Here is a 24,335-nt window from a genome sequence, read left to right as displayed (position 1 = left end):
ATGCCTGTTGTCCCAGGTAACCAGAGAGGCTGATGCAGCCACTCGTGGGGGACCCTGGCCTCCAGGTCAAAGGGTAGGAGGTCTTTCTCCCCAACAGCTCCATGGCCAGGCCTCTCCTGCTGCCCGCTCACTGGTGTCAGCTGGAGAGCAGTGTTCCCCAAACCAGAACGCACATCCTGCCCTAAGCCAACAAGATCTGTCAATAGGCGCTGCCCCTCCAGCAGGTCTCCCCAGCTTGCCTCCTTCTCCGACAGCAGCAGGTGAGCCCCTTGAGTTTGGGAGGCCAGAGCTGCTGGGGGCTGGCCACACTGAGCAGAGTTTAGCTGGCGAGGCAGGAAGGCACTGTGAGGAGGCCCCTGTCCTGCCCTCCTCAGGGGCCTCTAATGCTTGGGAGGACTGGACTCCCTGGCTCTGCGCGGCCTTAGCCCTGTTGGCTTCTTACTTTTCCATAGTACCTTCAGGTGCCCCTCACCCCCAATGTCCTGTTTTCTATCTTTATTGTTGCTAAATCACTGCTGACACTTTCCTGGCCTGGGACTGAGCCCTCAGGTCTTCAGCCATTCCTTATAGGAAGTAAGAAGGGGAAGAGGATGGGGAAAAGTGACCTTTCCAGAGGGAGACACTGGCATGGGAGGGGTGGAGTCCAATGGGCCAGTGCTGGCCCCGACAGCCCCCTGGACAAGCACCTTCCCCTGGGGCACACTTTCCTTCCCTCCCCACGGCATCCCCCGCCCAGGAAAGGCCAGCAAAGCTTCCTTCCTTCCTCTGAGAAGCACATTTATCTAGGGAAGGCTCATCCCCGGTGGCCACACAATGGCCCTTATCAGCTTTGGAGCCAGGCACAGAGACCCAGTGCACACCAAGTCTCACACATTTCCTGTTTCCACCCAGCGGGTCAGGGCTGGGCCCAGAGCGGCCATATCCTGACTGGGGCCAAGAGGAGGCAGAACACTCCCCCTTCCCCTTCCCGACCTCTCAATCACTGCTGGACTCGCCCCTCCCAGGCCAGGGGGGCCCCTCCAACAGGAGGCACGGGTAGGGGTGTGTGAAGACTTAAGGGGGAAGGGGAGAGGTGGGCACGTGGACAAGCATGCTCCACAAGCAGAAGGTGGTGGTGGAGTGTCCCCTGAGACCCAGCCCCAGGGCTACATAGATCAGAGTAAGGAGATAGGTATGCTGTTGCTTTGGGTGTTTTTCCAACTGTTCTCTCACAATGATCTTGTGATTGCATACATTATTTGTATTTTACAGACAACCAAGTGTAACTTGGATTCAAATCCAGGTCTTGACCTCATTCCTGTGTTTCTGGCTCTGCATGATACCACGGCTGCCTGTGTAACTTTGGATGGATCACGCCACTCCTCTGAGCCTTGGTTTCCCTGGCTGCAAATGACAGGTGTGGTGGGGCAGCAGCCATGAGGCTTGTGCAGGTGAGAAGGCCAGAGGTGGGCAAGTGCGAGTGGTCAGGGCTCCTCAGGTGTGAGTGTGTTGGGGCAGGGACAGAGATTACTGTGGAGACCTTGGGGCAGGAGGCTCAGGGGAAAAAAGATGGTGACTTTTTTGGATAGCTTGACCTGGGACCAAGGCTCAAGACTAAGATGAAGGAATGTGGGTGAGGAGAGATGAACGAGTGAATGCAGAGCACCTTTTCTGAGAGCCGTCAGGTCTCAGAAACCCATTCTACTTCGCAGCAAGGTAAACGAAGTGCCTAATAGCATAGGTGGCTCGCCCCAACTGTGCCGGGGACCCAGGGGCCACCACCCCTGGACCTCACCCCATTCTCATCCGGGCGCCATCTGCCACTCTCGGACACAGCAAGTCTAGTCTAGGTCTACAGGGCCCTCGTCCTAGAGTCTAGCAAGGGCATGGAGTCATACCACCACCACCACCAGCTCCCCCGCCGCTGCCATCATGGAGCCACACACAAGTGTAAAAGCCATGTTTCTAATTATCCCCCCCCATACAACAGACATAGAACACAGCCACGGGCCACTAGAAGCCAGGGGGACAGTTCTTGATGGTACACACGGCTCCCAGGGTGGAGTATGGATCACAGAGTGACTGGAGTGTCCCTCAGTCTCAGGTCATAGGATGGGCGTGACAATCACAGAGCAGGTTCCCTGAGGTGTCTTCTCCTAGGAGAAGGGCCGTTGAATCACCAGTGGCTGGAGGCAAGTGGCGGGAGTGGGACTGAGGGTCCACACAGCACCTAGACAATGTTCTCTGAAGACCCTCAAGGCCAGATTCCCCAAAATGTCTAGATTTTGGCTCTCTTCTCTGTCTGCCTCCACTTCTAGGTGCTAGGGCAGTCTAGAGAGAGGGCAGGTTTCTGGCCAGTGACTGCAGGCAAGGGTAGGAGCAGATGAGCTTGACTGGGCAAGAAACACCCTGGAAAAGTCTGTGGCCACAGTTCCTCTACCACCTGCCAACCCTTCACAAGAGGGCAGGTTAGGGCATGGAGCCTGACCCACCAGCCCCGGAACTTCCTGGGTCAGACTCCATGGGGGCAGGGGTGCTGGCAGGACACTCATCATCCTGCCCACAGGACCTAAATAAGAGCCTGGGTAGAGGGGCCCCTCCATCCTGCCCACTTAGTCTAATTGCTTTTGCTACAAGCAGGGATCCCAAACCTTCTGCCCATCCCCCAGGGGGAGAGGCAATGAGATGCCAAGACTCCTGGAACCCAGGGCTGCTTGTGCCAACCGGCCTATGGGGCCTGTGCAGATGCGAGCTTCTCCCCCCTCCCAGGCAGCCTGAGGCCCAGGATGGCGTGACAAGAATGCAGGCCTGTGCCAGATGGGGCATGTGCCTGGCAGGCCTGCTTGGGCGGGACTGGGAGTGTGTGTGGGGAAAATCAAGAAACAAGATACAAGCTGGAGGGTCCCTCCCACATCCAGTGGACTGTCCCAGGTCTTCACTGTTGACAAACTAGCTGGTTTCACTCATATCTCAGCAACAAAAACCTGTATTTAAGTGGCCAATTCTAGAGATCTGGACCGGAGAGAGCAAAGGAGTGTGGCTAGAGCTCCGCCTGGGAGACGGAGGATACCTGCTGCCTCCTCTGGGGGCTGGGCTGGGCCCCCAGTGCTGCGGGTGGCGTGGGCAGACCAGCTCTGGCCTCCACCCTGGATCCACTCTCATCCGGGCTCAGATGTGTGGTTGGGCTTCCCCCAGTGGGTCCTCCGCCAAGAAGGAGCCAGGCTGGATCTGCAAGGATAAAACAGGCGGTGAGTAGAAGGGGGTAGGGGAGAGCAGATTTTCGTCTGTGCCTTTCCATCACTCCCCTTCTCCAATGCATGCGGCTCCATGGTCCAAGTGGGTTCCTAGGCCTGTGGCATTGGAGAACTGAGGAGGGGCTCAAGTCCCCTTCCCCCACCAGCATACCTTGAAGGGTTTGCTTATCCCCACCACAGAATGTAGACTGTTGCTATAGTAACAGAGGAGAAACTGGTCCTCAGTCTCAGGGATATTGCTGGTATTGAAGTATACCTGGTGGGAGGATGGAGAGGAATGGGGTCAGCTTCCCGGCCTGGGCCCCACCCAGCTCTCAGCAACAAGTTATCCCACCCTCTGTTCCTTCCAAAAGACAGAGCAGTGCTCAGGCAAGGCCACACGTGGGAGACATGGAATACCTATCTCAGGGAAGCGGGCAGGTACCTGGCTCAGCCCATCGCTGAAGGAGACCTGGTTGTCCCTGACCCACACATAGGACACGTAGTCATTAATGTGGCGCAGCCCCACCTGTGGGAGAGGGGATTGGGCAGTCGGTGGTCTGGGAGGACAAAGCACCTATGACAAGTCCCAAGGAGATGCCTCAGGCTGGCCATTGTACTGTATGCACCCTCCCCTTCACCGCCAGCCTCTAGGGGGGCAAGGACCCCTGTGTGATGAGCACGAGCTCTTCAGTCTCTGTACCCAGCTCCCGTGAGCCCCCAGGATGGATAAACCAGAAGGGTATGGCTGATGGACACCACGTCTTGCCTGCCACATCACCTTGTATAGTCCAATCCAGTCCCAGGGGCTGCTGAGAAAGTCTGGGGTCAAGGAGTAGCTGATCAACATGTCGTTCTCCATGGTCCACAGCCTCTCGGGTATCAGGGTGATCAGTGGGGCAGACACCAATGGCTTCAGCTACATAGGGGTGGGAAAGAGGGTGAAATCCCATAGCACCATTCCTTTCTCTGAGGCTCACGTTCTTGCTGTGAACTTTCCAACACATCAGCGTCAGTGAGGGGGAAGAGGGGCACACAAGGGGGTGGGCACAGAACTCCACTAGGCTGCCCCGAGACAGTATCAGATCTTGGCTGGCCTGCTGGAAGGAGAAAGGGCCAAAGGCTTGTTAGGGGTGGCTGGCCCTGCCAGGGAGGATGGGGCTGGGGGCCCAGTGGGTAACCAAGCAGACAGCCAAGTGCTGAGGGGAGAGGGTGGGGGAGAATGGGGGAGTTGCTGAGAGGTTTAAGAAAGAAGCCAGGTAGCTGCTCTCAGGCCTCTAGGGTTCCTGACCCACAGTGGGGGGGTAGCCCTGGAGAGAACAGCTACAGGCATGTGGAGAGACACAACGGTATAAGGACAGACAAACCAGCCATGAAAAAGTGAAGGCTGAGGGCAGCCAGCGGGTCTCAAAGGAGGTCAACATTGCCTTGGTCATTTGATGGCAAGAAGCAAGGATGGAGGGAGCTCCCTTTGCAACCTGATCCAGGTAGATTTAAGACAAACAGAAGGAAGTCCTACTTACATGGTAGGTAATAAGCATAATGGAACCCATTAGCCCCAAGAGACAGTACCAAGAGGAAATGGAAACCTATTTACAAAGGGTCTGGACACGTTTTTGACGGAGCCCTCAACAGCTTCTCAGAGCTGGGATACCTGACCTGGGAGGAGTGGCAATCGTGTCCTCCTACAGGTCTCCCCTGGGAGATGTGCTGACATTAGAATCCCGGGCTGGGGGGTTTGGGAGGTGGCCCCGCGGGTGCTCTGTCAAGTGCCAGGCAGCCTGGAAATTCACCTCCAAGTCAAAGGTGCTGGTGACCGGCTTATGGTCACTGATGCAGTACATCGTGTGGCTGACATAGCTCCTCAGAGACAGGCAGAAGTGGGGGGCTGGCAGCCTCTGGGTGTGGGGGCTGGCCTGGGGCTGCCGCTTCAACCTCCACAGGATGCGGTCGGTCCACGCAGGCTTGCGTTTTTTCTCACTGGGGGTGGAGGGAAAACGAATGTGGAGAGAAGGGTTGGCAGGAGAGCAAGACGGTACCCCCAGCAAGCCTGCTGGAGCCCCTAACACCAGGGCCTCTCAGTGGCCAGGAGACCCCTGGGCCCCAGTGGGAGTGTGGCATGGCAGCAGGGACGAGGGGGCCCGAGAGAATCAGAAGCATACTGGCCCTTGTCAGGCTCAGCCAAGGACCTCCAGTCTAGTCTACGTTTTTATGAATCAAATTGTGATTCGGAAACATTCCACTTCAAAGCTTTTCTGACTTCTAGACCGAAAGCAGCAGTGGACCGAAGAAGCTGAGGTCTGGATTTTAGAGTTAGAGGTAAGCTGGAATTGGGCTTCCCTCTCACTAACGGTGCAACCTCAGGAAAGGGAAGCACTCGGGGAGGCTCACTGTGTGCCTGCCATCAGTACCGCTGGTCCCCCTCTCTCAAAGGCAGAGAAGTCGAGACTCAGCGAACTTTCCCGAAGTCACACAGCTACTGAGTGGTGGAGTCAGGATTCAAGGCCAGGCAGCACGACCACAGAGCACAAGCTCTTCATGACCAGGCCACCTCCTCCTCGACTTCAGCTTCCTCATCTGTAAAATGAAGGTAATAGTTACCTCACAGGGTTGCTGACATGATTGAATGAGGAAAAGCACACAAAATTACTTAGCACAGTGCCTGGCACGAAATAAGCTCCCTGTAATCACTGGCTATTGTGACTCTTTGTTCTCAAGAGTCAACTGAGAGGGGCGCCTGGGTGGCTCAGTCGTTAAGCATCTGCCTTCAGTTCAGGTCCTGATCCCAGGGTCCTGGGATCGAGCCCTGCAACGGGCTCCCTGCTCCGCGGGAAGCCTGCTTCTCCCTCTCCCACTCCCCCTGCTTGTGTTCCCTCTCTCGCTGTCTCCCTCTGTGAAAAAAATAAATCTTTAAAAAAAAAAAAAAGTCAACTGAGAAACCTCTGGCCTGTTCTTTGCTTACTAACTTCACTGAGGGGCCCGAGAGGCTGTACACCCCTGGAGACAGAAGTGCTTTCCCCCCCTAAGAAACTGTGGTTGCCCAAGACAGGCAAGCCTCTGACTCCTAACACAGCCATGCCCAGGCAGCTATAGGGGTGTTCTCTTAAGACCAGGCAGTGCCCTCCAAGGGGGGGCCCCAAGTCCTGGAATGGGGGTGGGGGCAGCTGCTGTTCTGGGTTCCTCCCCCTTGAGTTTAAATGAACCCAGAGTAGTAAAGCCTAGTCAGATGGTTTCCTACTTTAAAACCTTTCAGGAGTCTTCACTGCCTCCAGAATAAAGCTCAGGTCCCCAAGCACGGCTTTTAAGGAGCCTGACCCCCTCATCCTGCACCATCTCCCACCACTGTCCCATACCCACCCACCACAGTGACTCTCCAGCCTCTGGACCTTTCCTCGTGCAGTTTGTGCTGCCCGGAACACCCTTCTTCACAGGGAGAGGCCCAGTTCCAGTGCTGTCTTTGTCCGAAAGCCGTCTTTGAGCTCTACTTTCCGCCTCCAAAGCATTCTGCACCAGTGCTTCCCCTATTATGTTATCCATTGCTGTTGTTTTCTGTTTCCCAGTCGGCATACTGGTTCGTGTGGGAGCGTGGGAGGCAAGAACTGGCTCTTGAGATCTCCTGCGCAGCCTGGACCGTACTATGCACAACTGCTTGTGGAACCCAAACTCACGAAAACCCCAAACTCAATCTCTCTCCTCAAAAATGCCCATCTAATCCTAACGTATACAGTTTCAGATGCTGATAACCAGTTTGCAATGCTATTTTTTGTCGTTTTATTCACTTACTATTTTTTTTAAAGATTTTATTTATTTATTTGACAGAGCGAACACAAGCAGGGGGAGCGGCAGAGGGAGAGGGAGAGGGAGAAGCAGGCTCCCGCTGAGCAGGGAGGCCGATGCGGGAGCCAGGCGCCCCTCACTATTTGTTTTTTTAAGATTTTTAAATTTATTTTATTTATTTGAAAGAGAGAGAGAGAGCGCACAAGCAGGGGAGAGGGAGAAGGAGGCTCGCCGCCAAGCAGGGAGCCTGACTCGGGGCTCGATCCCAGGACCCCGGGATCAAGACCTGAGCCGAAAGCAGATGCTTGACGGACTAAGCCACCCCGGTGCCCCCATTTACTATTTTTTTTTTTTAAGATTTTATTTATTTATTTATTTGACAGAGAGAGACACAGCGAGAGAGGGAACACAAGCAGGGGGAGTGGGAGAGGGAGAAGCAGGCCTCCCGCCAAGCAGGGAGCCCAATGCGGGGCTCGATCCCAGGACCCCGGGATCTGACCCGAGCCGAAGGCAGACACCCAACGACTGAGCCACCCAGGCGCCCCGCCCCCATTTACTATTTTAAATAAACATTTCCAACATACTGTTGTCAATTCAACAGCAATACAGTCTTCTAGCAACAGAGAGGCAGAATGATGTCTCGCTGGTAAAGTCCGACTCCACAGACACCAGGATCTGGGGGGAGGTTCTGCCCTGTTAATTAAGAGCTATGTGGTTCTGGTTGGTGAACACGTGATTTGGAGAGAGTGGCAGGCTCAGAGGGCATGGAAGCTCCTCGCCCTCTCCCCACACCTTGCCCTAGGCCTCTTTTCCATCTGCCGGTTCCTGAATTATATCATTTTATAATTAACTGGTAATCTAGTTTAAAAGAGAGAGAAAAAGCTATGTGCCCATGGGCAAGTGGCTTCACTTCTCCCAGCCTCAGCTTCTTCAGCTCTAAGATGGGGTGATAACAGTACTTACTTCAAAGAGCCATTGTGAGGATTAAACAAATTAAGGTGTGTTAAGGGAGTGGTCAAGAAGTGCTAACTGGCTCAACCACATCTGTTTGGGGCTCCTGGGGTTGTCTCAACCTTCTACTCTTCTGAGGAGTGTTCAGAGCACATCAGAATATGCTATTTCCACTCCAGAGACGACAGACATACAATCTCCGAATCCACCTTGGACATTCAGTACCTAGCAATGCTTAAACTTGGGACTGAACCACACAAATGTACCACTTTCCCTTTCAAAGCATTCCCCCTCCCCAACTTCCCTATTATGGTGACTTGCTGTCACTTCAGGATCCTCCCCAAGTCCTGACCACAGCCTGTCTCTCCTTCCTCCTCAGTACCTCTCAACCTGTCTTCCTTTTCTCCTTTTCCAGGGCCTGCCCAGGCTTATCACTGGGCACCTGTATGCTTCAGTCTTTCAATGAAGATTTACTGAGCCCTTATTATATGCTGGGCAACTGGGGATCTGAAAAACGGGACTGACAAAGTCCTCGAGGAGCTTGTCTGACAAAAAAAAGGCAAGAAACAAGTTAAATGTGTACAAATTTGGGCGCCTGGCTGGCTCAGTTGGTAGAACATGTGACTCTCAATCTCAGGGTCATGAGTTCAAGCCTCATGTTGGGCATGGAGCCTACTTAAAAATAAATAAATAAATAAATAAATAAATAAATAAATAAATAAATAAAAGTGTATGTACAAGTTAAATATTACATATATTCTCTCAGTTCTCCATTTCTTTCTTAAAAAAAAAAAGATTTATTTTAGAGAGAGGTGCACACGCATGCATGCAGGGGGGAGGGGCAGAAGGAGAAAGAAACTCAAGCGGACTGTGCTGAGCATGGGGCCAGACTTGGGGCTTGATTCCACAACCCTGATGAGATCACGACCTGAGCCGAAATGAAGAGTTGGATGCTTAACCGACTAAGCCCCCCAGTGGGGCCCTCCCCTGCCCAGTTCTCCATTTCTAATAATGACAATTGCAAAAGATGGGGGTCCTTCTGCACCTTTGACACTGTGATAGGTGTCTCATGGACTGTCCTGATCCTCTCGGCACCGGAAGAATGTTACAGGTCACATTCTCCCCCCACTACTAGACACTGAAGTTCAGACGTCACCCTGTGCAGGCGGAAGTCGGATGCCTGCCCAGGTCCATGAATTCCATGCTCCTCCCACTGCACTCCAATGTGGCCAATTCCCAGCAGCCAGAACTGTCTCATCGCATGCCTTACCAGAACCGGACCTCACTTAGGCTTTTTGGCTGAATGGTTGTGACTAAGTACAAGAATTGTTTCTGGAGATCACTATGTCCTTACTTTAGACAAATCAGAACCAACAAGCTCTGCAAATTTCTCTTTAAGAGCCCAGAAAGCTGAGCCAATTTACTGACCCCAAAGTAGTGATGTGTTCCATTTCTGGGTTTGAAATGGAACTTTTCCCTTCGGCTCCCTATGGATGGCTTCTAAGTGTCGTATTGAACTCTGGACCTGAGTCTTGACTAGGTTGATACTATCCTCTGCTCACTGCCTAGTGGAGAGGCTGACCAGGCTCACGTCAACTGTAACAAAACCCTATGGCAATCCCTGACTTTAACAGGATTTCCTGCTTTGGGCCTGTTCACCCTCCTCTGTAATGGAGCTGACCTCGTTTCTCATTACGTCCTGGCTTAGGGGAGGTTGCTGTCGCTGGGCAAAGATGCACGTGTACCGTGCCCCAAACACAACTCACTCACAGTCACTTGGTACAGCTGGTCAGGCTCTTCTCGAGGTGCCTCTCACCGGCGCTGTGGACTGACAGGAATGCCTGCCCCTCTCCCCTCTCTGCCAAACTCTGCTGTTTCCTTGACAGCAGCTCTGACTGACTCTTCCTGGTTCAGCTGCCCACCTCTTTACCATTCGCTCAACCTCCTTCAGCACTTCCAGAGTTCTAGAATCTTCTACTGGCCAACTCCTGGACTTGATAGTGCTTATTTGGATCTCTTGCTGTGGGTGGATTCCTCTAATAGACTGGCTGCTCCTTAAATACCTTATCTTTTCCTTCTGTCCTCTCAGGCTCCCAATTCGAACATGTGCCAGGCACTATGCTACATACCAGAGATGGTCATAAATCAGATCCAGTCTCTTCAGGCATTCATAGTACAGCAGGAAAAGCACACTGTGTCTTGAAAACGACACTGAAAGCATGGTGTGTGCAAGGCTTTCAGGCAGCATATGGGCAGGAGAGAACTCTCAGTGAGATGGGGGAAGGGTCAGGGAAGGCTTTCTAACAGCGATGATGTCTGAGCTGGTTTTTCAAGGATGAAGAACAGTCTGGTTACACAGGCACGTGGTAAGTGCTCGGTAATGTCAGTCACAATGTGGATTGTACCTATTATGTGGAAGTAAGTATCTGCCTCCTCCTTGGCAACCCTCTGCTATCCCTATCCTGCCCTCCTTTTTGCTGCTGCCGGCAAGGCTGGCTGTGAATCTGGAGGTGCTGTGGGCTAGACAGAAGCACTGCGGGCCACCGAGTCCAGCTCCGCCATTACCAGCTGAGCCTCCTGGGGAAGTCCTTTAACATCTCGGGGCCTCTGTACCCAATCTCAGTACCTGCTCATCACAGCCTAGCCGACGCTCAGCTGTCTTCACTGCCTTCTAGTCTCCTGGTGGCTTCCCTACCGCACCTCGGGGTGGGGGCAAAGGGACCCCGGGCCACATGGCCTGCCAGCAGCAATCTTCCAGCTAGCAAGTGAGCACTGAAGTCCACTGGTCGGAGGTCCCAGCCGCCAAGGCCCAGGCCCAGGCCCATCCCACCGAGGCCTCACAATTTCCATGACAGCTCTCATTTCCAATGGATGGCTGGAGAAACTAGCAGTCTCCCTGCAGCTGGGGCCCCGGGCCGCCTCGCCAGCTGGCTCCTGCCCTCTTACCTCCTTTCCGGCCTGCTCTGTTTCCAGTGTTCGTGGCCTCTTCTTGTGTGCACTTGCCAGCCCATGACCCCAGCACGTCTTGCTCCACACTCCTGAAAGGCCTCGCCCCCTCTCCCTTCCTTGGAGGGGAGACGCTGGGGCTCTGTCATGCCCCTGCCAGCACAGGGCCGTCCGCTCCAGCTCTCACCCCGGCCTGGCTGGGGAGACGCCTGTTCACTCCCGACACTCCAGAGGCCCTGCCCTGGAGGCACCTCCTGCCTCCCTCATAAGACAGTCCTGCTGAGAGGAGTTACGTGAAGGAGCTGCTCCGGGTGTAACAAAAACCCTCTAACATGGAAGGTGTTCTTTTTCTTCAAAGAGACGAGAATCCTTGCCAAATTGGGCTGGGAACTTCATGGCGGAGCTGCTCTTGGCCCTCTGCCTAAGCTTCAAGTTTGGGTGGTTACCTGGCCCCTTCTCGGGTCCTAGAGAGGTTTTCAGTAGAACTACTACTACCTGAAGACGCGAATCGAACACCAGCAGTTGCTACAGTGCTCACCAGCCGCCAGACACCGGGCCAAGCACGTGCCAAGGTCTCATTCAATCCTCAACCCCATGAGGTGGGTACTACTATCAGCCCCATTTTGTAGATGATGATATTGAGGTTTAAATACCTTATCCAAGGACATGCAGCTGAGGAGGAGCAGAGCTGTATTTCTAACTATTAGATGCACTGTCTCTACATTGTTCCCCATAAACTTCTCTATTGACACCTACTACTTCATCTTCCTAAGTAGTACGTGATCCACTCACAGCTGGGGCAGGGGTACCCGATACCAGTAACGGGATGAGCCAAGAGCTCTGTGCCCCTGTCTGGGAAGGACCAGAAAGCCTGGGGGAGTGGAAGCACGGGTTCCCAGAATGCTGGAACGCAGTCCCTCCCGAGTGAGGAATCAGCTGCTTCCCCCCACCCCCTCCTCGCCCTACCTGCCCTGCCCCTGCCCCCAGCCCCCACCCTTGCCAGCACCTTCCTGCTCTCTGAGGACAACCTGGGACAGCTCCCACAGTCAGCGCTGCATGAGGCGGGTGGGAGGTGCCACCCCTGAGGGGATGGCTGCATCTACTCCTGCTTCCCTAACACTTCTATTCTGAGGTAGCTCCCTCTGCCACTAGGGCCCACACAACCTGACTTCCCAGGCCTCTTGGCCCCTCATTCCCTCCTCACAGGCTAATTCCAAATCGGTGGCAGGCTGATCCTCTCCTGGGGGAGCCCCCTCACCTGGTGTCATAGTTGTTGGAGTTCTTATCAAACTTGTAGGTGGGTGGGAAGAGCAGGGGGCCCTCCTGGAATTCCCGGAGCAGTGGATCATGTCTCTTGGCAATGCTGAGCTGGAGAGAAAGCCACAGGCCCGTCTCCTAGTGGTCTTGACCCAGTGGCCCAGCACACACTCCATTCGAGGGATCAGCACATGCCATCACCACAGGTCAAGAGTCAAGCAACACCACCTCACTTCCTCACTGCTCCAGTGACGGCCTCAGCGGCCCATCCCCACTCCACCCCCAGCCTCAGGAAAGCTGAATCCTTTTGCAAACATTATCCCATAGTCCCAGGGGAGGCAGCTGCCTGCCATTTCCCAGTCCTTGGACTACAGGGACCAGGCTTTGAATTCCGTCTCTCTGGGAGTCACCAGCAAACATGTATCAGAGGGGAGGTTGGGGTAGCCAGGGTCCCCCCAAAGGGCAAGCCAAAGCCCTTCTTGTTCCCTATCTTGACGCACACCCAGCAGCTCCTCCAGGGGAAGATCAGGCCCCTGGGTGCAAAGCCCTGTTAAACTCCTCCCCACCCGGGAACAAGGACTTCAGAGGCCTGGAAACGGAGAACAGGTGGCTAAGGGACCTGAGCAGTGCCCCCCACATTTGATGTTGGACTTCCACAACGGGCTCCGATCACCCCTCCGGACCCTTCCCTCACTTGATACCTGATCCTTCTCCCACAGATCACTGTAGCACCGATTTTTTATGGATTCCCGGACAAAATGCAGCCCAAAGTCATCGATCCGAAAGTTCATGTCTCCAAACCAGAGAATGAGGCTGCAGAGAGAAAAGAAGGCAGCTGAAAAGAAGGCAGCTGAGGGTTGTGATGAGGTGAGAGAAGGGAGGAGCAATGGGCCTTAGGCCTGCTCGCTCCTCCAGCGCAGAGCTCGGGCGGCAGGTGAGGTGCCGGAAGCTGGGAGAGGAGCCAGAGACAGTGACGACACGGCATGAGCCCTAATGAACTATTCTCATGGCCGCTTCCCTGCCGTGTAAGCCAAAGAGACCAGCCGCCAGGGGTGAATAACAAACACAGAGCAGGCTCTCGCCCTCCCTCCCCCTCCCTCAACGGGCCACCAGGCAAGGCTGAGAACCAGGTCCCTGTGGGTGACCTCAGGGACCCTGGGGTTCTTGATGTGGGATCTTCAGAAGTGTCCAGAATTCCTAAGCAGGACATGGGGGCCAGGGAAAGGGAAGAGGTCCTAGACCCCAGGCAGGTAAAGCTGGACAGGAGAGCAGATGGGGCGTCAGGGAAGAGGCTGGGAAGGGCTGGGGTGGAACCCAGGCTGCCTGAGGAGAATGCTAGCTTGGGCTGGTGTGGGGGCGAGGACAGGGGCGGCAGTTGACAAGTGCATGCTCACTCATGCTCCAGGATGTTGGGGATATCCTGTCCCTGAAAATTTTGCATCTCCAGGATCCGGTCAAAGTGCTCCAGCCGCTGGTCATTGTTGGCCATGTGGGGGGGCAGGTGGCAGTTGATGATGCTGACATAGTAGCCATAAAGCTTCAGGCATATGGTGACGCCCCCTTTGTTCCCCTGGTAGGACAAGTGGGCAGAAGGGTGGAAGTTGCTCTGGGTGAGACACACCTCCCCTTTCCCATCCCAAGCCTGAGGGGAGATGGTCTCTCCCGCCACAAGACCTCCCAGGGCCAGATGCTCAGCTCCCTGGAGTGACCTCTCTCCATCTAAGAGCCCTGCTCACCCGGCCCGAGGTCTCAAGGGTGCAAAGCTCCCAGAGGCAGGAGAGTAGGTATGCGGGGCACCGGCGTGGAAGACTCACGCCACCCCCCTTTTCCATCTGCTCACCCCTACAGCGTCCAGCCCTCCCCAGCCCAGTGGCAGAAGGCCTCCCAGCTCATGACTCAGACAACTCATCCTTACCCAGTACCCGAAGAGGCCAGTGGGGGTGGATTTAGTAGAGAGGATCTGGACAAAGGGCAAATGCTGATGCTTGGCAAAGAACAGCAAGAGGAGCCCCTGCATGCGGACACTGGAGACCTACAGCACAGGGGGGACAATGGTCATTCATTTCCCTGCACAAGCTGAGCAAGTCCCTCCCTAGCCCTGAGGTCGACGGTACCTCAGCTCCAGGCTCAGAGTTTTACTGCTCTGAACTGCCAAATGATGCATTCTGAGAGCTAAGCCAGGTCCAGCGCCTGTTCCTGCTCAGGTGGAAGGCAGAGAAGACAAGGCTACCAGGGCACCCTGCCACGAGGAGGGCATCGACTCTCCAGGCCCAGCACCATGCAGCCTAGCGACTCCTCTCACCCTGCTCTCTGGGTCCTTAGGGCGCTCCGGGCTGCCACCCCCGCGGGCCAGGGCCTCAGAGAGGGATGGCGCAATGCAGGATAGTGGCTAAGGGCACTGGCTTTGAAGTCAGCCAGATCTGGTTTCAAATTCCACTTGGGCTCTTAGAATTTGCTATTGGGCCAAGTCTCAGTCTATTTGCTCATTGAAAAACCAGGACTCTATCTCATCTATCTCATGGATGCTGGAAGGATTAACTGGCAGCTATTCTTTCCTGGTTTAAGGATTTAAAAAAATTTCTTTAGTAATCTCTACAACCAATGTTGGGTTCAAACTCACAACCCCAAGATCAAGAGTCTAATGCTCTTCTGACTGAGCCATCCAGGCACTCCTGGTTTAAAGACTTTTTTAAATGCAGGGAGGGGCACCTGGCTGGCTCAGAGCACACGATTCTTGATCTCAAGGTCGTGAGTTCAAGCCCCACAATGGGCGTGAAGCCTACTTTAAAAAAAAAAAAAAAAGTAAATTCAGGGAAAGAACATGAGAGACCCTTCTACGGTGCTAGAAATATTCTCTACCTTGACTTGACTGGTGGTAACACTGATGCATATACAAACAAAAAGCCATAAAAAATACACCTAATTTCTGCATACATTATAATGTTCAGTGGAAAAAAATTAAGAAAATGTTCCCCCAAATAATTATACACTGTGGGTAGTTGGATTTCCATGAAGGCAATGCAGAGGCAATGAGAGCAAGCATGCTGGACATGTGTTTGCAGGTCGGGGAGAACAGCCACAGTCTACTAAAATCCTCCATACTGCATTTAATCTTCACGCCAACCTTGTAAGGAACTACTGTCCCTGAAGGCTGAGGCTCAAGGAGACTAAGGAACCAGGAAAACTACTCGTATAACAATGTTTGAGGTCCGGGATCCCTAAAATCCCTGCTCTGTGAGGTGGGGTGGGAAAGGGCCATAGCCAGTGACCCTCTCTCTCAGCCTCAGGCTGTCTACACCTACCACCCGAGTAGCTGTTTCCGGAGCTTGAGGTTGCAGAGGCCAAGGAGGAAATCCCCGGGTGGGGAGCATGTACTGGGGCCTTCCAGGAATTATGAAACTTGATCCCGCAGGCCAGGAGCTCTGGCACAGTGGAGGAGTCAAAGCAAGGGGAACCCCAAACCCAAGACTGAGTGAGGAGGTGTGAGAACCTAGCGTTGGGTAGAGGTTGCTACAAATGTGTCTCCAACCCCACCCTCTAGCCCCAGTCTTGGTCTCTCCCACTGACAAGCATATATGCCAATGGAACTGACTCCTAAGGAACTGATAAAGGTCCAGAAGAACTTTCAAGCTTAATCCTAACCCACAGAGCAGGTCTGGACCACTGGAACCCCGCACAAAGGCACCAGTGTGCTTTGTGAAGGAGCAAGGGAGGGGGATCGGGTGGCAGGAAAGCCTGGGACTGGGAGAAAGGGTGGGGCTGTGGGGAAAGGCGGGAGACTTGTAGGAGAAGTTCTGTTGGAGGAAGTGAAGTAGGAGGAGCTAAGGAAGGGGCTAAAGGGAGGGAGCTAGGGGCCCTGGAGCCAACAAAGGGGGTCAGGCCCAGGCTTCTCAACCTGTAACTGGCAAACTCCTGTCAAACGAAGAGGCTGCAAGCAGGGCTCACCCTTTCACCTCAGTTCTTGGCTAGGGGAAAGAGGGTCACCCATCTGCTTTGGGTGCTAGGCCCTGAGGCAGGCCTCCCAAACACGGGAGGCCACATGGGTAGAATGGGTTGTGTCCCTGCCACAAGCTGAGCTAATTTCCTTGGCTTGATTCCATTCTACCAATCCCTTGCCAGTGAGCCGGGGTGTAAGGAAGCCTCCGGTCTTGGGAAGAGAGTGGGTGGTGAGAGAAGTGGTTCTGCCTTCTCAGAGGGTAGCTCCACATCTGTAGGAAGAGGCCTGAGCTTCATCTGGAGAGAGCCAAGGGCTTGGGGACTGACCTTTTCCAGCCTTAGCAGCAGGGCAAGGCTTGTATTCCCTCCTCCTGGCTCTGCCCTCGAGAGGACTCACAGCTCTTGCCTCAGCACCCTTAAGCAAACTGGGGTAAGAGAATTAATTCTGAAGAAATGAGTCACCCAGGAAGGGACTAAAGGAATTCTGGTATTTCCAAGAAGCACTGCACAGGGTGCTTTGAATGGGAGTATGCTTCATGCCCCAGCTGTGCAGGACGTAAAGGTGAAGACCCAGCAATCTAGAGCCTTCCTGTGGATTCTCCTATGGTCTGCTTTCCCCAAAGAATACTGGCCCTTCGGACTGAGAACTATTTTCCTCCCCTCTCCTAACCTCTGGGCCCCTGAGAATTTGAGGTACATGTCTCCTGTGATCCGAGGACACCCTCTGATACCAGCAGGCTAGCCATGGGATACCTGTCAGCCTCAGAGCTCACCAGCAGAGCAATAAAGTATAATAGTTAAGAACATGGGTTATGGGGCGCCTGGATGGTTCAGTCGGTTAAGCAACTGCCTTTGGCTCAGTCATGGTCCTGGGGTGCTGGGATCGAGCCCCGCATTGGTGCCCTGTTCAGTGGGGAGTCTGCTTCTCCCTCTGCCTCTGCCCTTTCCCCTTGCTCATGCTCTTGCTCGTGCTCTGTCTCTCTCAAATGAATAAAAGGAAAACTTCTAAAAATAAGTAAATAAATAAATAAAATAAAAATAAATTCCATGCTAAATGCAATAAAGAAAAAAAAAAGAACACGGGTTACGAAATTTGAAAGATCTAGATTCAAATCCCAGACACCCTCTGTGACCTTTCAGTCTTGGTTTTATCTGTAAAATACCCACATTTCAAGAGAGTTAAGAGTTCTCAATAATGCGTATCAAGAGCTTATTTGTGATGCTTACTCCCAAGTAAGCACTCAGTAAATGTTAGCAGTTATTATTATTATTTTTTTTATGTTTTATTTATTTATTCATGAGAGTCAGAGAGAGAGAGAGAGAGAGAGGCAGAGGCAGAGGCAGAAGCAGGCTCCCCGCCTAGCAGGGAGCCCGATGCGGGACTCGATCCCAGGACCCTGGGATCATGACCTGAGCCGAAGGCAGACGCTTAACCATCTGAGCCACCCAGGCGCCCGTTAGCAGTTATTATTATACTCAGGGATTTCAGGCTGGGCACGTGAATAGGGATTGAAGGCTGACGGTGGATAGGCACCGAAGTGTTAATAAGGCCTGCTGTGCTTCCCCCAGGATTCTCCCAACATGAAAAATGTCAAGGTGTTAAACTAACCCCTGGGGTCCCAGCTCAGCTCCAGCTACATTGGAAAGACACAAGGCAGGCGGGAGCCCCAGGAAGCCGGGAGCAACTGAGGTTTAGGCCTTTAAATAAATGGAAACAGCATGAAAGTCTGAGCAGGAGACCAAAGGACTGGGGGTTAGTGAAAGAGGTGAGACACATTTCCCAACTGCCCATGAACTTGTAAGTTACCTTGACGAAGCTCAGAGGGGAAAGCACATCCATGAAGAAACTGCTCCATGGGTCTTCAAAGGCAGTGTCAGAAAGGAGGCTCATGATCCCACAGTTCATTTCCTGCAAACTGCCCATTCCAGGTCAGAGGCTCTCTCCCTGGCCTGGAGGGTAGCGCCTCTGCCACAGACATTTAGTACTGCCCTCGGCACTTTCAAACCTTGGGTACTCATGACCATGAGCTCTCCCTCCCGTGGCCAATGACTGCCAACCCCTTGCCATTACTGACTCAGGACAAGAGACACTGACTGGTCCCGATGCAGGCTGAAAGCTCCTAGCCTTCAGCCTCCACAGCAAAGGAGGACAGGTGACAGTAGTACCCCACGGGGACAACTTTGGACTGGTCGGGCTTATCGATCTCAGAAATGGGAATGGGGGAAGGGGCACTGCAGACACCTACCCAATGACATAGATGTCCAGATTCAGGTTGTCTTTGTTCAGCTGAAGAAGATCGCTGAGGTCTAGAGGAGGTGCTGCAGAGGCCACGTTCCACGTCACCACATGTATGCTGTGTAGGGGTAGGAAGGGAAGTCGTGGCGGGGGGAGGTAGGACCTTATCCAGGTAACGAATGGGTCTGCTAATGGCTGCACCACAATCCAGTGCAACCATAATGGGAAACGCGAGTTTCTGTACCTGGTAGTGGGAACAGGGGCACTGAACTACAAGCCCTTCATCCTCACTTTGTTCCTGAAGCAGGAAATTTCCACCCCATTTTGGCTCCTCCATGCAGGCCCACAGCTGCCCACAGCTGGCGGCACTGCTGCTGCTGACATGAGGAAAGGCTGCCAAGTGGGCGCCAAGGTTTCAGGGTCAGGCGAGGAAAGGAATGGGGATGGGGTCGGTAGTCAGGAATTCAATAATTCCACCAGCCATTCACACCTCAGGGCTCCTAAGGCCACCAGAAAGATTTTGGAGGTTCAGTTTTTACCTTGTAAGAGGACTCAGCACTACAAGACAGGAGAATTTCAAAAATAACAAAGATAACACCACCACATTCCCTTCCTTCCTTCTTCCTAGCAGGTCCCTGGAACATAACCAATTCTGCCAAGCATTTCAGGGAGCCTAAAGGTGAAGATTCTAAATGACAGGGTTCTCAACAACTCTCTCAGAAGTCTACCCTCTTTTGGGAAAAGTCATCAGCTGGATAGCATCCTCAACCTTGGCTTCATATAAACCCTATGGAAGCAAGACAACTAGATCAGCAGCTCTCAATCACAATGGATCCCATTAGAGGCTCAGGGGAAGGAGACACTTGCAGATCTCTTTCACTGAGTAGTTACAGCAACACTCCAAGAAAGCCCCAGACTCAGCTGAGTACAGAGCAGTCAGGGGCTACAAAACCTGCAGAGACCAAGGTCCAGCCACCAAGCCTTAGGTGAGTCCTAGGTACACCATGAGGAGGACCTCCAGCAGAGGAAAACCTAGAATGGGCAAGGGTACAGGGGGTTGAGAGAGATGGGAGAAAAGAGCAGGATGTCCAAAATCATCTCTTCTCCACCAGATCCTGTTCTTAGAGGTCCGTGTTCTAAAAAGCACAACTTGAAATTCTTGGCCGGCTTAATACAACTTCCTGCCCCTCCCTACGAACATCAACGAAACAATACACAAACCACCTTCCCAGGCATTCGGCCAGAGATTCTGCACTTTGTTTGTTTACGATCTCCCCCTGCTGTCCAACAGAGGATTAAGGAAAGCAGCCCTTTTAGTCCAAGGCTCTTTGTTTTCCCAGGGACCTACTCTAAGTGGATGGAGAGCAAAAGTCGGAATTTCTTGCCCTCACTCCGGATCCGACGATTAGCAGCAAATCCTTGCATCGTGACTTGCACTAAGTTGGTGATCAGCTTTGTTCTTCGTTAAAGAGCAAGCATGGTACCAGGCTGTATCACTGCACTAACGGATTTTACTTAAATCTGATTTCGGATTTCGGGAGGTCACAACGGGATCAGGCAGACCCCGTGATGTATGTGCTGATCAAAAGAACAAGATTTCTATTCTAGAGCTGAGAGGAGAATGCCTTGTTCTGTTTTTAACTTCAAACAGCCCAATACTGCTGCCTCCGCCAGAAGCCAACCGAGACACCTGCATGGAGCGCCCAAATGGGAACGAGCTCGGCGGCCTGAGTTTGGAGGGAGTGCGGGGCTTGGGCCCAAAACAGCCCCCTCGCCATTGGCTTGGGAGAACTGGGGAGGGTCTCTGAGCTAGAATCAGCCCTGCAGGCCTAGCCCCTTCTCTCCCAGTCTGGCTGTACCCCAGATCCGCAGCCCCGAAAGGGTAGGAGATGGTGATCCCGCCCGGAACAGGCCGGCTTGCCCGCAGATGCCTTCCTCACCTGAGCGTCTTGCCTCTCGGCTCAGTCGCCTTCCGTGGGTTCACGGCCGCCATCGTCCCCACGCCGCGGCCCGGCAGGCTCGCGCCTCCCCGCCCCCGCCGCTCCTGGCCCGATCCACCTCCCTCCGGCAGCAGGTCCCGGCTAGCTTACTCTCGCCCGATTGTTTTCCTTCCGGATTCTGACCCTCCGCCTCGGCTTCCGTAAGAGGCGGGGCTTGAGGGCACGGAGGGCTCTGGGTGGTGCAGCCTGGGGGAGGAGGCGGGACTCCCCACGGAGCGCGAAACAGTGAAAGGCTGGGAGGAAAGAGGCGCGTCTCCGCGCCAGCAGAACCCGACGCAACACTGCCCCGCCCGGCGCGCGCAACTGGCAGCCCCGCGGCTCCCAGGGTGCCCCGCGCGAGGCCGGCCGGGAGGGGTAGTGTTCCGGCGGAAGCCGCAGCCCGGCCCGCACCAGCATCCTGGGCCCGGCCCGTTTGGCCGGTTATCGGAGTTGAGGTCTCTGGCCTCTGCGCTGTGCCCCTCCACCTCCCCAACGTCCACAGGTCCAAAGGGCGAAGGGGGGGTGGCAGTCCAGCCACTGTCCTGCCTGTGAAGCGGCCTCTTTGCCCCTCATCTACAGGTAATCGCTCTCGTGTTGGGCATAGAGCTCCTCCATCCTTAGTTCTCCTCCACTTCCACTTTCAAGTGTTTCCCGCTTTTCACACTCATTAGGTTACCTATTACACTTTAGACTTTGGGGGTGCCTGGACTCTTAAAAAATTAGCCACCAAAGAATGAAAAATAAATCATTGCCTCTATTTGATGAATAGAAATTAAGATTTTTGCCAAAGATTAAGATTTTCTTCAAATAACTGGTTCTTAGTCTTTTTTGGAGGATAGGGAGGGCGGTGCATGGGATTCCTTTGGGGATCTGATGAGAGCCATGGCTCTCCCCAGAAAAATGCACACACAATTTTACAAACAAGTTTTATGAGGTCACAGACCTGGAAGCCAGGTTAAGAACTCCGACTTTAAATAAATGTTTTGCTTGGTAGGATAGTAAAAAAGAGGGAGGGGGCACAAAAGCAAAAAGGAAATCCTGCCAGTATAAAATGGCTGAATTACTTTCAGATATGTGATGTCTGCATAAGTAAAATGACAATGGGATGTTTTAATTTACAGAAATTGACCTGCAAAAAATTTTGGAGCTATCCTGTACTTTTTCCTAGTCCTGGTAAAATGGAGGACAGCAGCAAGAGTTTGAAGATATCTAAGTTGTAAAATGGACATAAGGACATCACCAATAAGCTGGACTCCAGAAAGCTCTGTCTAGGATTTTATTAGACTGCTTTTTTCCCCCAATATACCTGTTTTGGAAGATTGAGACAAAAAGGCACAAACTCACATTAAATAAACAAGGTAATCTAATCAGTTCTACAAAGTGTATTTTGTAAAAGAAGTAGCACTAGGAACCAACTAAAATAAGTCAGGGAGTCCCAGCAGGGACTGTAAGAGAACTTGGGGAGATATACACATGCCCACAATACTGACCCTGTCCCTGACCTCCCTCTGTGAGGCCAGAGCCCAGCACCGCCCCCTTACAGAGGCACTGCCGCTTCAAACCGCGACTCCGACCCTGGAGATCTGATGGAAGCAGCTGGTCTGAAGGGGCACGGCACACCGTCAGGTACTACCCCTGGGGCTGAGCCTTTCATCGTAAAGCCCTCTGAGTGCTAGTCAGTGCTAGTCAGGAGGTGGCTGAGAAGGTAAGGGGGATACTTAAAAGCCAACACTGTTGCCCAGCAGCAATACTATCCGTGGGGATAGAATAGACCAGGGACACCCCTCCTTATGCTTCTGTGGGCTGGAGCCCCAGATCCAGCTGACATCAGGAAATTCTAGCTCAGCTCATGTGGATGCTTTCAAACTGGGGCAACAGGTGGAGATGGGAGGAGCCAGAGAAAAGCCAGATAAAGAGCAAGGCCCACCAGAGTTGGAGTGGTATGTGTGGATCTCAGAGAAGAGCTGAGGCAAGGAGACTAACATCTGATGACCCTCAATCCACCTGTCTGCTTAGAACATCATGGTTCATTTCTCCCAGGATAACCCACACCTGGATTTAGCTGATGAATGAAGGGAAAACTTTAAGCACAAATATAATTATAGCTAATACAGAGCTTATAGGAAAACATTTACATTTTTCTCCAGTAGGAATGCTTCACTTTCCCAAATAGATGCTACCAGCAGTTGGGAATCCTAATAACCAACTGAACTGCCCCAGATCCATTACTATAGACCCCACAAGGTGAGGAGCCTGCAAGGAAGGTGTAACAGGACATTTCCTGGTCCCACAGAGGCCTCAATGGAGGTGGGAGACAACCACACTGAGGGGTCTGAGTCTGTCCGCTGTTGCCCCAAGAGGGTCACAGGGAAGCAGCCATCAGGATGTCACAGGTGCAATCCTGTGAAACACTCCCTTATTGCACTTAGAAATCAGTAAGGCAAAACAAACTGACGACAACATAAGGATAAATGATCCCACCCTACTTCTCGCTCCCCCAACACAGATGTGGTCTCTTCATGAGCCACCGCACCCAGACTAGCATGGGCTTGGATCACAACACACTTGGCTAACATACTTCGCGAGGCTTGGGAAATGTCAGGTGACACCACAGCTATCTCAGACTCTCCCGCTGGGAAGGCAGACTTGGTTTCCGCCAAGTTGTCTACAACCATGGAGCACTCGGCAGCTTCTACCTCCCCTGGAGTCTGGACTTTTTCACCGGCCTCCTTTGGTAGAGTTCTATACTATGATCACTACTTGCTTTTTGCTTTTGATTGTCCAGGACGGAACTCAGCATGGGGGCGGGATGAGCTGAGTTCCTGATTCCCAAATTCCTTTCCAGCAACTGGAGACAAGAGGGAACATGTTCTGCTGGGGAAAAGCTTTTTGCATGCTTGTTTTGTGCAGCATGAAAAGATCAGGACCCTTGTGTCCTGACCAGCCTCAGAGACAGAGGAAGGAATCTAAGAAAGCACAGAGAAAAGAGGATTATTGCTGAGTGGCAGCACCAGCCCAAAAGGGAAGAGGAGCATGGACATACAGAGCTCCTGGGGGGGGGGGGGAGGGGGGAAGGGGGGGAATTGGGGGACAGACTAATTAGTACATATAGGACCGACTCAATTCTAAGGGGACACTGGACAGGTCCCTCCAGGTGGAGAACTGACCTGGGCATACTGTGGGCTCTGCAAGGTTCAGACAGGGTGGGCAACAGGAGGGCCAAGAAGCCACAGGTGTCTCTAAGACTAGTGACCAGAGATGCGATCCTGGGGCAGGAGTTATCTGTATTTGTTACATTTTTAAAACAGAGACTGGCTGGGCCCTGGGTACTTCCTTGGTGCCTACAGCACATTAACAATGGGCTACTGAGAGCAGAGATCAGAGTTATGAAGCCACACTGCTGTTCTGTGGAACTGGAGGAAAAAACTGTATTTCTAACTCATCTCTCCCCAGGTGAGCACTCAAAATTGCAAAGATCTGCCCAGGAAGCAAAAATACCTCAGTGTATCCCAAGGTTGAAAACAAACGAACTTAAATCATTTAAATCACCACATCACAAAAGGCAGCTATTTTGAAAGACTAAAAATGTCACTTGGAAATAAAGGGCAGGGCGGGGGGGGGGGGGCGGAACACACAGAAATGGGTTGAGAACAAAATGATTGGAGAGGGAGGAGCTGTGAATACAGCAACCTACACGCCACATATCTCAGAGGAGCAGGCTCCCGCACATACGGGCTTCATAATACCAGACGGTCTATTTGTTCACAATATTAAAGGGCATCTAGAAGTAGCTACAGTAAGGGATCGAAAGTTGCCTGAAGAATGGGCACAGAAAGGCTGCGTCCGAAGATGGCCTGTCAGTTGGGAGGGTGGAGCTGCTGGGCCTTCCTGTTGACCACTGTCTTGCAAAACTAGAAGAGAAATACAATTATTAAGGAAGCAACAGAGGAAAATAGAAACACACTGTAAATCATTGATGGCGGAATTTCAAAAGGAGCCAAGATGCCAGTAGGGGGTGGGGGGAGGAAACGATGGTCCAAG

The 24,335-nt window shown here is 53.0% G+C and overlaps 2 protein-coding genes, 2 long non-coding RNA genes and 1 other non-coding gene across 9 annotated transcripts in view; 3 read left to right on the top strand and 2 right to left on the bottom strand.

Moving 5' to 3' along the window:
* Window positions 1-1,930: 1,930 nt before the first annotated feature.
* Window positions 1,931-20,441, bottom strand: INPP5K (inositol polyphosphate-5-phosphatase K). Of its 5 annotated transcripts, none has more exons than XR_013446060.1 (13): window positions 20,256-20,440; window positions 18,326-18,433; window positions 17,887-17,995; window positions 14,059-14,175; window positions 13,538-13,713; window positions 12,845-12,956; window positions 12,145-12,254; window positions 5,006-5,192; window positions 3,994-4,131; window positions 3,658-3,741; window positions 3,385-3,489; window positions 3,050-3,207; window positions 1,931-2,165 (listed from the first exon to the last, which is right to left on the bottom strand). XR_013446060.1 is itself a non-coding variant. In XM_036091124.2 (12 exons), exons 1-12 carry the CDS (start codon window positions 20,306-20,308, stop codon window positions 3,148-3,150), a joined length of 1,359 nt encoding a protein of 452 aa, XP_035947017.1. In that variant the 5' UTR covers window positions 20,309-20,440; the 3' UTR covers window positions 1,931-3,147. The 5 variants fall into 5 exon arrangements, 3 of the variants coding, with proteins under 3 accessions (XP_035947017.1, XP_035947018.1, XP_035947020.1); XR_013446061.1 differs by having other exon boundaries at window positions 1,931-2,135; XM_036091124.2 differs by having other exon boundaries at window positions 1,931-3,207.
* On the top strand, window positions 3,096-5,893 carry LOC118534986 (uncharacterized). The gene is made up of 3 exons (XR_013446062.1): window positions 3,096-3,227; window positions 5,479-5,531; window positions 5,646-5,893. It is a non-coding gene; the product is annotated as an uncharacterized LOC118534986 (long non-coding RNA).
* Window positions 8,534-8,606, top strand: TRNAE-CUC (transfer RNA glutamic acid (anticodon CUC)). The gene has a single exon. It is a non-coding gene; the product is annotated as a tRNA-Glu (tRNA).
* A 191-nt stretch (window positions 20,442-20,632) lies between the features above and the next one.
* LOC118534985 (uncharacterized) lies at window positions 20,633-21,661 on the top strand. The gene is made up of 2 exons (XR_004916984.2): window positions 20,633-20,873; window positions 21,416-21,661. It is a non-coding gene; the product is annotated as an uncharacterized LOC118534985 (long non-coding RNA).
* Window positions 21,557-24,335, bottom strand: part of PITPNA (phosphatidylinositol transfer protein alpha) — a 40,459-nt gene continuing 37,680 nt past the window's right edge. Inside the window, exon 12 of the mRNA XM_036091131.2 lies at window positions 21,557-24,205. The gene's annotated coding sequence lies outside the window, so the exon portion shown is untranslated. The remainder of the gene's footprint in view (window positions 24,206-24,335) is intronic.

Source organism: Halichoerus grypus, chromosome 2, assembly GCF_964656455.1.
Source record: "Halichoerus grypus chromosome 2, mHalGry1.hap1.1, whole genome shotgun sequence".
In the NCBI taxonomy this organism is placed as follows: domain Eukaryota; kingdom Metazoa; phylum Chordata; class Mammalia; order Carnivora; family Phocidae; genus Halichoerus; species Halichoerus grypus.
This window is presented reverse-complemented; position numbering and strand designations above follow the sequence as displayed.